General features: G+C 40.1%; 1 protein-coding gene across 14 annotated transcripts in view; it reads right to left on the reverse strand.

The window, feature by feature from the left end:
* LNX1 (ligand of numb-protein X 1) overlaps nt 1–13,700 on the reverse strand; it is a 120,366-nt gene that overhangs the window by 24,802 nt on the left and 81,864 nt on the right. For 8 of the 14 annotated variants that reach the window (XM_023925221.2, XM_023925222.2, XM_086891198.1 and 5 more), the window contains 3 exons: nt 9,827–10,068; nt 8,083–8,238; nt 2,329–2,484 (listed from right to left, as the gene is read on the reverse strand). In XM_023925221.2, coding sequence (XP_023780989.1) covers nt 2,329–2,484; nt 8,083–8,238; nt 9,827–10,068 — 554 coding nt within the window. The remainder of the gene's footprint in view (nt 1–2,328; nt 2,485–8,082; nt 8,239–9,826; nt 10,069–13,700) is intronic. The other 6 variants (XM_086891201.1, XM_086891200.1, XM_086891199.1 and 3 more) reach the window with 1 other exon arrangement.

Here is a 13,700-nt window from a genome sequence, read left to right on the forward strand (position 1 = left end):
TTCAGCAGTGAGCAAAGTTGGAGTAAAAGCAGCAGTGAATTTTCCAGCCCATGCATAGCAGCCTTCAATTATTTCAAATCCCTCAAAGATGAGAGAAAGCATTTAAACTTTTTGCATGTAAGTCCAATCCAGTGGACTTACATATGACAAACCTGTAAGTCAAAAAATTAACTGCTAAAATATTTTCAATACCTATTTTAGAAATGAAAGTACAGTGAGTGTTAATGAATAGTGATTAAGTGTAAAATGAAACTTAATAGATCAGAATATGAGATAGAATAAATACTTGCTACTACAGAGTTAGCAGGCAACAAACCAAGAAGGCACCAAAACCTTTTGAGAGAGAGCAAGGGGAAAGAAAGAACAGGAAAAAAAATATTGAGAAACACCACGTTGCATCCCTTACCACTTCTTTGATCATATGTTCTTCAGGGTGGGAAGCTGTCCTCCTCCACGTCTGTAAAAAGCACCTACCAGTGGCACAGACTTCGACTTTGTGGTTTTACACAGACTTGACAGGCAGTAAAAGTCTGTCTAGATAACTGCACAGCCTTCACCAACCTAATACTCAACCATTTATTATTGTAATTACAGTTTCTGTAATTTTACAGAATTTTTGTAATTCTGTAAAATGTTTACTTCAGTTTTGCAGGCAATTTTAATGTCTCAGGAATGGAAGGTGCTTCATTTCCCCCATGCTCCTCTATTTTCTAAACACTATTTACTCAGGCTGTAATTTGCTCAATTCTCTCTAGCCTGAAGGGTGGATTCACTTGATCTAAATCCAGGTCTCAAATGCACAGTTTGGTGATCTACTTGCTCTGACTTCATTTGTAGTGCAGAGGCACCCAAAGAGAGAGATTCCTGTGCCAAATCACCCCTGGAGGTGCCAAACATTCCCCACTGCTGTGTAAGAAAAGAGGCAATTAGCTCTGGCATCTCATGGGGTGCTTAAAGTCAGACAATACAAAAGCCTGATCCCCACATCAGAATAAGCATGCACATGTCACACGCTCGGTGTGGCTGTGAGGGTAGTTCTATGTAAAAATACAAATGAAAATCAGGACATCTAGATCTTCCCTGCATGCAAATATATTAATATACATGTATATATTGAAGACTACTGAAACAGTGCTATTATAGACCTACTTCTATTATGATGCTCCCTTCACATCCTAACAAACTATGCTTTTTGACACTGATGTTCATTTTACCATAGCTCATTCTAAAAACTCTTCTAAAGGAATTATCCAGTTGCATTTCTTGTCCATGGAGAATTGTGGACTGAAAAACTATTGACACTCTCATGTTATTTCAACCTGTAATTATCCCAGAGCAAAATCAGGGAAGCATGGCAGTGAACAAGTCTCTACACTTGTACAAGACTTATCTACATCTTTACATATGTATGAACATTAAGAGATTTCTTTGCATTTTGAACAATGCCTTACCTCGTTTGTTAAGCCTTACAGTGCTACTTGGCTGACTTTCAATATGACTTTATGCAGATTCTTTTAGAGGATGTTTTTAATGTCTAGTTTCCTTCTGGAAAATGCAGTCTACAACAACCCAAAATTTTCCAAGACACTTCTTTTGCTGGTCTGCAAGTCTCTAATGCCACTCTTTCATAGTTAGCAAGCTGTACTGCCTCACTTCCTGTCTTCATTTGATTTGTGTTCTTTATCAAATATACATAATAAACAGAAATATTTTCTCCTTAGATGGGTTAAGCAACCAAAATAACTCCTCTATGATCCATTAATTTCTGCTCTCTTAATTGAAGACTGGCCTCTTTTCAGGCCAGACATCTGCATGGACATTTGTATTATCAATAACCTAGACTGTTGTAAGTAAAAGGCCAATGGCTATTTTGATAAACTAAGAGTAAGCGTGGCAATCTAAATACATAAACTACACAAACATGCTTTTTTAAAATAAGAAAATTCATAGTTGCTTTTTCACCAAAAAGTCTGTGTACGTTATGTGCAGTTTGATGAAAACTTACCATGTGTATTTCATGATGATGCTATGTCTAGAAAGCAATGTCTTCCAAATGAATTTTTTATGTATAGACCATACCCAGAAAAGGTGAACCCTGCTTCAGCATGCAATCCTGTTGCATGCAATGACTGGGGCTTCAGGAGCCCAAGTGAAGGAACTCCAGCTGAATTGAGGGCTTCTACCTTTCACACATATATATGTTCTTTTGTGAGGCTGGAGTATTATTTTTCACAGACTCCATTTTCCAGTCCTTACACTCTTATTTAAAATTCTCCATTTTCTTTGGTCAGGTTTTCCACAGCAGGAAAACCCAGGAGTATTGCATACCTTTCTTTACCATTTTATATTTCCAGTCCTTAAATATCGAAGAGCTGCTGAATCTAGAAAGAAGGAAACTTTCTGTCTTGTTTTTGGTGATTCTTCCAGGTTTTCCCACAGAGTGTTGTGTTTTTGTCACGGGGGGTTGTATGGAGCATTCTGAATCTGTCAATATAATAAAATGTCACCTTGAAGCATTTTGGTTAAACCTGGCAGAAACATCCATGAAATGTAGTGGTTTTGGATCTCTATTTTTATTTCTTGACCACTACATTAGTAGGTGCATTGGTGCACCTGCATTCAGCAAGACTGTGTGGGCTTTTTTCTCAAGCAGTGTTCTCTTAGTATTAGTGTGCAATTTTATCAATACTTTCATACGTCACATTATGGTAACAACATAGGAGAGACCAGTTTTTCACCATGAATTCCACTTATCTTGGTACAAATGTGGGAAACTGAGCATTTGTTAGTATAGTAGTCATGAAAGAGTATTACAAAATTTTAAGTATGCTTACTATTTTTTCCCCACAGTATAAAATATTTAATGGTAGCGTTCCTTCAGTGCTCAGGTTTCTGCTGACTTCTGCTTATCATGTTCCTTCCAACAGTGCTGCCATGAGAGTAAGTTCTGCCTTCATTCCCAGGATTCAGTGTGACAATGTGCAATGTTTGCTGTGACTCTTGAGTCCAGATTAATCAAAGGTCACTGTAAACAAAACTTGTGTCTGTGGTTGCAAGTCCTCATTTACATCAAGCAGCCTGACTAATGTGCCAGCTCACCCCCACAAATAGGACCATCTGCAGGAACACACACTCATGCTTCCCAGCATCTGGACACCAGAATTTAAATTAAGCTTGTGTAACCTAGTCTTGGAAAATTCATGTGTCTGTGAGTGTCACATGCCCTTGTACTGGTGGGGAACTTTATTCTGCAAATTTTCCTTCCCAATAGATTTTCATTTTCATGCCATTTTCCCAGAGGTTTGCCATAACTTTGATTTAATGCCTTCTATTAACTCTCCAGTGAAGTTTCTCCAATGGAGGGAGAATGGTGTTGCCAGGTAGAAGGTGTTGCCAGTTCTAATATCTCTTCTTGCTTCTGGTCATTTCTCTCACCAAAGGAGTCTCAAAAGAACTGAAATGAAACTGTGGCTGAGTTGACTGTGTCTCTAAAGAATTGTGACTTTTATTTACAGAAGGCAGATTTATCACTCTGCAGTAGAGGAAATGCTACAGAGACAGTCTCCTTCTTTGGGAAATTTCCTGGCTTATCATTCCAGAGCAGAGTACTTTGAACAAGTTCTGTAACAGCTGTTTTGGGAAATCAGAATGGCAACTGAATCAAATATGAGAAAATATGGAATAGTGCAGGATTTCTGTGGAGTGCAGCCTTCCTGAGACAGAAGATGGGCTGTAGTGTCTTCTCCTGGGGCTGGATAAGCCACCTTTTTGTTTGCATATAGAAAGCCTTAATACCATTAGATGATTGATACCATTTGTGTTTCACTTACATTCTTTTTTCTCATGCACTTTTCCAAACACTGAAGTATTTATAATATCTATCTATCTATCTATCTATCTATCTATCTATCTATCTATCTATCTATCAAAAATACAGCAGGGTTCACACTGAGCAGTACAAGAGGGATGCCTGTTCTGTGGTTCTGCCAGTGCCTGTTGGGGCTGCCTTGGTCTTGACTGCTGCAAAGCAATAACAGATGGTAGAACTGCATCCACTATGAGACTGAGTTTGATTTTGAAAGACATTTGCCATCCCCAAGCAATCCTAAATTAAGTTTCTTTTACAATGGCTTGACTGCAAAATGAAATTAATGAATGTTTTCGAAAGTCAAAACAACAGCTCTGTTACTCCAAAACTGCATGGAGGTTTTTTCAATTGTACCTGCAAATTCTTTCCTCCTAAATCATTACCTGATTTACAACTCATATTTGTAGATCAGTTTGAGTAAAGAGTATATATTATACATACATACATACATACATATATGTGTATATATATATATATATGTGTGTGTGTGTATATATAGATATATATTCTTTCTTGGACCTGAATTTAAAGTGTAAAGCCAAACTAAGAGCACAGTGATACAAATAAGAATAACAAAGCTGGAGATGTCTTTGCTTGGAGATATTTTATCATTTAAGTAGATTGTCAAGGTCACTTACACTAGTAGATCTCGTCAGAAGATATTACATCTTAAATGCATCAGTGCCATAAGCATGTCCCTGTCACCTTCCCTCACATCTCATAATGAAGATTTCATTCTTTTAAACTTTCTGAACTTTCTAAACTTCTACTTTAGACCTGGAAAGCTATTTGTAGCTGTAAATACTGTCAATGAAATTGCTCTCAGATAACTATCACAAGCTTGGGTACTGCCTACAGACAAATATTTCTTTGCATGGGATTTTACAAATAACAAAGAATTAAAAATGAGAAAATCTTAACAGTTCTTTCCTCCAAAATATTTTCTCATTAGTGTGTGTACTTTTCATTCACCTCTAACATTTCCTTTGATTTGGACATTTAACAATTCTCTACTGAAAATGTCACAAAAACAGAGAAACAAAGAAAACCTGAATCATTAAAATCCAAATTGAGAACATAAAATATTGTTTAGACAAATCAAAGCACAGGATATAAGCATAAATTGTGAAGTAATCTCCACAGTTCAGGATGGCTTCCAGCTCCAGGTGTAAGATAGCGTTAGACTGTAACTATTTCTCTACTGTAATTATAACAGAAACACGTTTGATATTGTACATCATATTTCACAATGTCCTTGAGAGTCAAAGAATTTTCCAAAACCAGTACTAGATTCAGCTGCAAGTTAAGAATTTGAATGTTTTTTCTCCCTCATCAGAAACTATTATTTTGTCTTGTTCTCTCAGTCATATTGCAACTGAGCACTGACTCAACAAACAGAGCAGCTTCAGATTAAAGGCACCTACACACTCTGCATGAAGGGTTGCTGACGGCTAATACATGGTTACTCGTTAAGGTGTTCATTCTCAGAGCTCCTTTGACCAAAATACAGGCAAAACATATTAAACAGAGACATGTGAATTAAGATGGGGCATTCTGGAAACTGTCAGATGAATTATACATTGAGCTTTGCTAGATGATCTTACCTCTCCTTTATTAAGAAGAGGTTATCATCAAGAAGGGGCTTATATCACTCTGTCCTCATAGTGAGGCTGGTACAGTCTCAGCTTTATTCCTCTCATGCACTGACTAAACCTGGTGAGGAAAGCGGTCACCAGAGAGTTGGTGAGGTGCTGTCTGTTCTCCTGGGGCAATGAATCATGGCTGAGGTGTGTTCTCAGACGGTCCCAGACCCAAACCTGTGAAACTTTGGGCAAAACAGCAGCAGCAGCTTTCCCACTGTGCTTGGGGACATCTGAAATCAGGAGCTATATCATTCACCCCACAGGTGTACCCCCATTCCCAGGAGAGTGGCAATGGTAAGACAGACATGCAGGGCTCCCTTTTCTTCAATAGACAAGACTTTAAGTGAGCACAGGGCAGTGCATACGGCAGCTATTCCTAAAGACAGATCAACAGCTCTAATCAGAATGCTAGCTGCAGACTGCTCAGAGCAGCTGAGGTTTAGAAAAAATAAATAAAAGAAGAAAACATACACAACTGGGGAAGAAAACCAACCCCAGCTGGCAGAATGATGATAACTGCTACAAAAAGAAGTACATTCATTTCTTCCTCCAAGAAGAAGAAACTGAGAAAGCATTTGAGTTGCCATACACAAAGCACCTGTTGCAAAGGACTGAATAGAAATCTTTGTTTAAGTTGCATTTGTATTGCTTCAAGTTACTTGCTTGCATATTTTTAAAGACCAGATTCCAAAACTGTGTAATCAAAATGCATTCTTTGAAAATGTAATTAGTAAAGTAATTTAGCTACCCAGCTTCTGTGATCTCATGCTTAAGAGTAACTGCTTATTAAGTAATTATATGCCTACCTGGTTTTTCCAGTGCAGCAGAATACATTTGGAAGTTTACAGGCGTGCTTAGTGCAGAGGAATGAAACCACAAGCAGAGCCAAGGAGAGAACGACAATCCTGACACTGTCAGTGGGGCCCTGGAGTGATTGCCATTATACATCCCTTACAGAGACAACAATGCTTTTCATTTGCTGGAAATGTGAAGATCAGTATCATCTTCACACTTTTCTGTTAACATCTGGATTGCACTGGGCTACTTGATAGGTGCTGTTGACATCCAGATCATCTGCAGACTCTGGACATGAAGCCAAGTTTTCTGTGGAACTATTACTAATATCAGCTATATGTCTAGGTAGAAAGTGGTCTGGTATGTCAACCTGAAGAGATGTATTTTGAAAAATATAAACTTGAAGCATGGAGCATTTCTCTCATTCTAAAAAACGGCAAGCTTTTGCTTACAGTGGATTGAAGAGTTGCTATGGAATGAGAAATATATCTGCCTGCTCAAACAGAGATATAAACAATTTACACGCAGAATTTCACTTGGAGAAAAAAATACAATATTATTTTTAATAATAAAAATTATTTAAAATTATTTAAAATATAATACAATTATTCATTATGTTTCCAGATCAAGGAGTATATTCACATTCCTTTTATGGAAAAGGTTTATGATTTTGAATTACCAGGCCTTTTTTCAGCTCTATCAGCAAATATGTGAAGTAGGAGAATAAGTACCAAGAACAGAGTAACAGAGTGAAACTCTCCTGAAGGTATAAGCAAATAAAGCAGAATATTGAACATGGTTCTCTGATTCACCACTATTCCCAATGGCATCACAATGATGCCTGAAAGTAGCATTTGGCAGCCTTTTGTGCTTATTTTGTGCATGTTTCAATGAGAACTTGAATACAGAGCAAAAAGAAGTTGGATCTTCTGTATTCTTAAAGCCTGCATCCTGAACATTTGATCTGGGAGGAGACATGAGGCATCAAGCAAAGGATTAATAATAAGCTTAGTGAAGACCTTGATTGAGGCATTGATTCCCACTCTATCATCACTTCCTCTTGATGCATGAATGCCACTGTTGGTTTCATAATTATGGTCCAAACCAATTAGTAACATTTGCTTATTGCTTTGAGAATGCCAAATGTTAAGTGTTACTACCTGCCAGACCCCTCATCCCTGACATACATCAGAAAAACTTGCCTCTCCCTGCTGTTTAAGAGCACAGCATTCTTCATCACCTTCCTGGCTGAGGTAATAAAGGAGCCCACAAAAATGCTGGAATAATTACAGTACTTTGCACTTTCATACCATACTCCCATTGGGAATTCCCAGTGCTTCATAAACATTAGCCAAAACTCATTAAGTTCCTCTAAAGTATGATTATTGTTATCCATTTGCTTTAGAGGGACAGGCACATGCCAGTGAAGAGACTTGAACAAAATTACAGAGCAAATCAATGACAGCTCCAGTAACAGATCCCAGATGCCCAGATCCCACATCCCGTGGGCTAGATACAGGGCTGGCCATAGCATGCAGGCTGTTACCAGAACAGCCCTGTGTGAGATCCCTCACACCCCAGCAACACTCTTGCCTGCCAGTCAGTGACATCTTTTGAAAGAAGAAAATAAGGAAATATTGCATTTTCTGGTCTGTTTGTTTTAATCATGCACAGCCCACCAGATGAAAGGCACATCAGTTATGGATATCCAGTTCCCACGTGGATAGAGCCCCCTACCCCATTTTAAGTGATAACACAAGATGAACAAAACATTACCTTCCTCTCCAGCAGCAGAATTTCCAACAGTCTCCCTCTCCCGGTCAGTTTGGTTGGAAACGGCACTTCCACTTTTTGTCCTTCGAAGAACACTGAATGCCTTGTTTATTTTTTTAAAAGATCTGCTTCTTATAGTGGAACGTTCAAAGTGTCGAGCTGCAACAGCAGGAAGAAACCAAATCAATACAGTTCAGCAGTTCAGGTCTAGGACCGCAGCATTTCTACAGCCTTTGGCATGTGATGGGATGTAACATCAAAGTCAGGGCTGACAGTACTTCACCTTTTCCCCTGAGTCCTGCTGATACTTCAAGGCTGCACCCATCTGAATCTGGGTACAATCACCCTACTCAGCCCCACACCCTCAAATTGTGACCTTCCTGTCTGTTTTGCCAACCACATGGAGAAATCTCCTGTGAGTGTGGTACCCTTAAAAAGAATAGTCCTCCACAAGACAGAATCAGCAGCAATTCTGTGAAAAATACATATAAAAGGAAGAAGCACCACCCTTCCTAAGCTACACATGTTTGACCAAAAAAAGCTGCAAGTTTTTTAATAAAAACTTCTTGAAAAAAATCCCCACTACTGCCTCAAAATCTTGCAATGCTTCTAAAGCCACAAATGACTGCCAACTATTTAATGTAAAAAAATTCAAATATTATCAGGTGGGAGGGATCAAAAAATTCACATATTCTGACTCAGGTAAGGCAATACAAAACAAAAGTCATAATACTTTCAAAAAATGTTGCTCTTTTCCATCCTGCCAAAGATATCTTCATGGCTGTTGCTGTTCTGTCTGTTCCAGCTCTGCATGCTAGCCAAATATTGTAATCTAATAATACAACATTCCCTGAAACCAGACTGTGGCCTCTACACTCAATAAAACTGACAGAATTTATTGAGATTCTGGTGCTCTCTTCTTGCACCCTTCCTTTCCTCACCTCTCCAAACCCTGGCACAACAAAAGGATAATGCTTCTCATTTCCTAGACTTTCTTTATCCATTCATCCCTTTTCCCAACATGCAACTGGCGGCACACAAAGTGGGCTTTCCATTTTAGCTTCAGAATCCTCAAATACATGCTTTGAACTCACCATAAACACTTCTGACTCTGGCTTTGGCCAGGCCATCACACATGACACTCATCAGAGACAGGTGCAGTGTCACAAGGTGAAAGATCAAGGCAAAGTTTCCTGATGCAGCTTGTCCCTGACTGTTGCTATTTCAGCAGGACCAGTTCCTCCAAACTGCACCTTCCCGAGAAGCTGGCAGACGTCTCCCAAACTCCTAGGGCAATTCTTAAGGATTTTTTTTTCTGAAAATACTTGGCAAAGGCAAAACAGGATTTTGGGTAGGTGCCCATGCCTGTGGGGGTTACTTGCGCCACCAAGTTTTAGTGGAGACATTACCCAGCTACACCATCTCCCAGCCCATCACACATAACATTTAGTCTTTCAACTGAGCTGATTTACCTAAATAATCTTTCTAAAGATTTTCAGTTTACATGTGTGCAGCTAGTCCATCTTCAGCTTGATTCTGCCCAAGGCCAAGCCATTTTTTTTTCACCTCAAATCCATTGGGTCACCGAGTGCACAATTTGATAAACCATGTAAAATGAAAGCTTTCACTTCCCCCACCCCTTTTTCTTTATTTATATTTTTTTAATCCTCCAGTGACATATATTTAACAGAAAAACAAATGTTCCAAGGGGCTAACAGGCTCCGAAGCCACCGTTGTTGGCTCTTACTTCTGTTCCGGTTGCTGCGGTGCAGGTCTCCGGGGCTGCTCCCCAGCTGGCTGTCCTCTGAGGTGGGGCTGAAGGCTGGGTTCACCAGCCCTGGCTCATCTGTCATTAAGGCGATGGCCGCAGCTGCTGAGAGCTCAGGGCCCAGGGCAGCTACTGCTAAGCTGGAGCCGTGGTCTGGAGAGCAGTCCTGGGAACGCCTCTTCCGTTCCTTGGTAAGGCCATAGTGGGATGCTCCTTTACATCTAAGGAGAAAGGAGGGAAAGAGAGACATGATAGCAAGTTGTGTTTAAATGCTGAGTACTCATGGAAATCATCTGGTTCCAAGGAATCACTTGGAGTACAACCTGTGATGATCATGGTGACCAGTGAAATATGGATGATTAACAAGCAGGAAAAATGCCAGTGTATGTTTCAAAAGAGATGAGTTACCACCTTACATAGGAAGAGTACTGCTGGTCAAGGAAAAATAGGGAGCCTCGGGCTTGTGTGTAGTCTTATGTGTATAAATAGTTACTGTGGATGCAAGAGGACAAGAATAGCAGGACGCTAATTAAGACAGAGGCTACAGTCTGTAATTTCCTACTTGCTTCTGATTGACAAAGAAGAGGAGGGTGAGGCCTGACAGCTTTTCTGGGTTTGCTAGTGAAATAAAAGGCACCTTACCCAGTCCCGCCTCCTGAAAAACCCTCCCAGCCACCAAGGCAGCCACATGTGGAGCACTGCACTGTGTCTGAAGAGACCAGAGCAAACAGTAAAGAGAGGGCTGCAGGTGGGAGCTGAGCACCCGTGGGCTGCAGGAACCTAGACCCCACACAGTGCCTGTACAGATGATTTACTACTTGGACTGCATCTCATGAATTGTTTTCAAATTCAGCCACAGAGATGAAGTTGCCAACCCTGCTACTCCAGCTCAGTTGAGACACTAAAATAGGCAGGTCATTGTCTTGACAGAGGAAGAGGTGAAAGTGGGGATAGGGGGTCCCACTGACTCTGCAGCCTCACCAGAGTTATGCAGGGAGTACAGAGCTCCCACCAATGGGCTGGGACCAGGTCCTCATGCCAAGGTCCTTGGGCCAGCCTGGGACTTCACCAGCTTGGGGACCTCAAGGCAGGTTCTAAACTACTTCCGGGGGAAAATCCCCTGTTTCTAGTGGAGAAACACATGCTCCCAAAGGAGCTGAAGATACAGCATTATAAGGGGCAAATTATAAGCCTGCTTTGAAACAAGCCTAACTTGAAACTAAGTTTATAACTGCTTAGTTATGCTTTCAACTGTCTGCTTTAGATTCATCCTAGACAGCAAAGGCAGGACCATGCATGGCATTTCTTTTTTAAGACTCATGAAAGAAAGTCACTTGAATGAAATTAAAGGTCACTGTTGTGTTCATGAGTCAGTATTCAATTAAAGCTATAAAATAACTGAAAATACAGACTGACCAAAGATGCAATACCTGTGACTTCACCAGCACCACTTCTGCCCAGTGCCCACCCACTGGAACCACATTCAGTCTACAAAAAAAAATAATCTGCCTTTTAATCATAATCTAATGAGCTTGGCCTACTTTCAGTTACTATTATCCCTTTCTTCACAGCGGAGGCTAACTGATGACTTTCATGAAAGTGCCCTGTAGGACAAACTCACAGAAATAGCTGCAGAAACCCTTAGGGATAGAAAGCTCTTTGTAATATATGGCATGCACAAAAGGCAATGCATAATACATACAGTACACAACGCTAGTGGGTTAAGTGTCAAAAGAAGTAGTACACTGAACAGAAGACTTGGAAGAGAAATGATTATGGAAGCAGCTCTTGAGACAGAAAGATGATATGAGATGTCATAGAGTTCTCTGTATCAGCTTCAGAGCAGTGGTTTAATGTCTATAATGATGCTGGCTTTTGATGAGACAATTGAATTAGAACCTTTTTTGGCACTAGATTATGGTTTACCATAATTTACTTCATTCTTACTTCTGACAACTTTTATCTTAAAGCGGGGAAACACACCCAAACCAAACTCTGTCATATTGATGCAACTGTGTAAGGGTTATGTATACACTTTAAGGCTTGGATAGGAATAGCTGTAACAGAAGTTATTTCTGAAACTTTTCACAAACAAAATGAGGCATCTCCAAAGAAAATACTCTTATGGAAGAGAAAGTCAACTACTTCAAAAGATCAGTGAAAAGCTGATCACATCCATTTGAGACATCCATTGCAAGGCAAGACTGCAACAGTAAAGAAAAGGAAAGGAAGGGCTCCCCTGCCCCTGCCTCCATTGCAGCAGGTATTTTTCTATTTCTTTCCAGATTTTTTCACTCCCCTAGAACCCTAAACCATGTCAGGATGCTCTCCTTTAGATTTCATGGGAAGCAGAAGCACAAAGGCCTTTCGCTCTTGCTCCTCACCTAAACTCCTTCAACACAGTGCTTTGGAAACCCATCCTTGACATCTCCCTCTTTCAGTAAAGTCGTATTTGCTAATCCAGTCTATGAATGCTTGACAAAATAGTTTAAAAATAGTCTAAAAAGCCAACACAAAGAAGTGGCTTTGGGGAGAACTGTTTGCTGTTCTCAGAAGACAGTCTCTGCTTTACAACAATCTCACAGAGATTCAGAGTATGATGAGAGATATTCCTACTCCTCCTCATTTTATTTAACTTGCCTGTGCTTTTCCCATGTCAGTAAAGTTTCAGTGGCTGATACTAGAACACCAGCCTTGTGAATGGGTTCTCCAATGCAGATTTTTTTTTATTTGGTAGGTTCTATGAAGATCAATATGAAAATCAGAAGTGGCTCTGCCCCAAGATTCCTAGCTATTTGGATTCAATCACTGCCTGGTGCCCATCTGCCATTTGCTGCTACAGCCTTCACTTTCTGTGGAAATCCTCACTTGCTGCTGCTGGCTGCACTGCAGACACACAGTCAACAGCTTCATTCCAACAGCAATGAACAGAAGACAGCTACTTTGAATGTAGAGAGTACTGACACAATTTAAAATGTGGCTTATTGGAGAAGACAAGTTGTCATGATACAAAGCACAAAGCATATCTTTCTAGCTCTGCCAGAAATAGTTAAAGAAGAACCAGAGCTCTTCAAGTATGATCACTGAAGCTATTTCTTAAATAATTGTGGCAGGCATAAATGAACACAAATCAAGCCCTCTTTCTTCAGATTAACACAGTGTCCTTGAAGAAGAAAAAAAAAAGTCCCAAGACCTCAAACTTGTAATAAAATTTGCGACAGCATCTCTTCACTTTCATTGTTTTGCTTGTGCTGACACTGCTGTGATAACAGAAAACAGAAGAGATGACTGTCTAAGTGGAATCATATTTATAGTGTCTAAGCTACATTTTTCCATATGGTTGGATTTGGCTTCCAGAAAAGAGAGAAACATAAAACAGCTACATGCCAGTAGTAATTAGCTCTCTCATTGTGATTATTAATCACAATGCCTGATTTGCAGCTGGAAGAGTGGGATACCTGATTCACATAGCCAGGCAGAAAGTGAACCCAACACTGTCTGCAGGCCAAGGTGAACTGCAGATTTATGTTCCTTCTCAGTCGTGCTGGACAGTGAGTACATCCGTGCAGCCGTAAGATACTGAAACAATTTGAAGGCCAAACCTTGGAGAGATAAACAGACATGAATAATGTCTGTTGTACAGTTCATGCCATTAAAGTAATGTCACTAGGTGCATACAGGAAACTGAGAAAATAGTTTCTTCTGTTTCCACAGCCTTTTTTATGAAGGAGATAGCTACTGTCTGAAATTCTGGCTATATGACCTAACCACTGGATGGTTTGAGAGCAGTGGTGGCTGCTGAAATTTCACCCAGGGCTGCAGTTCTGGCTGGTATTAACACTGGCAGCCACAG

Source organism: Cyanistes caeruleus, chromosome 5, assembly GCF_971803275.1.
Source record: "Cyanistes caeruleus chromosome 5, bCyaCae1.hap1.1, whole genome shotgun sequence".
Taxonomy (NCBI): Eukaryota; Metazoa; Chordata; class Aves; order Passeriformes; family Paridae; genus Cyanistes; species Cyanistes caeruleus.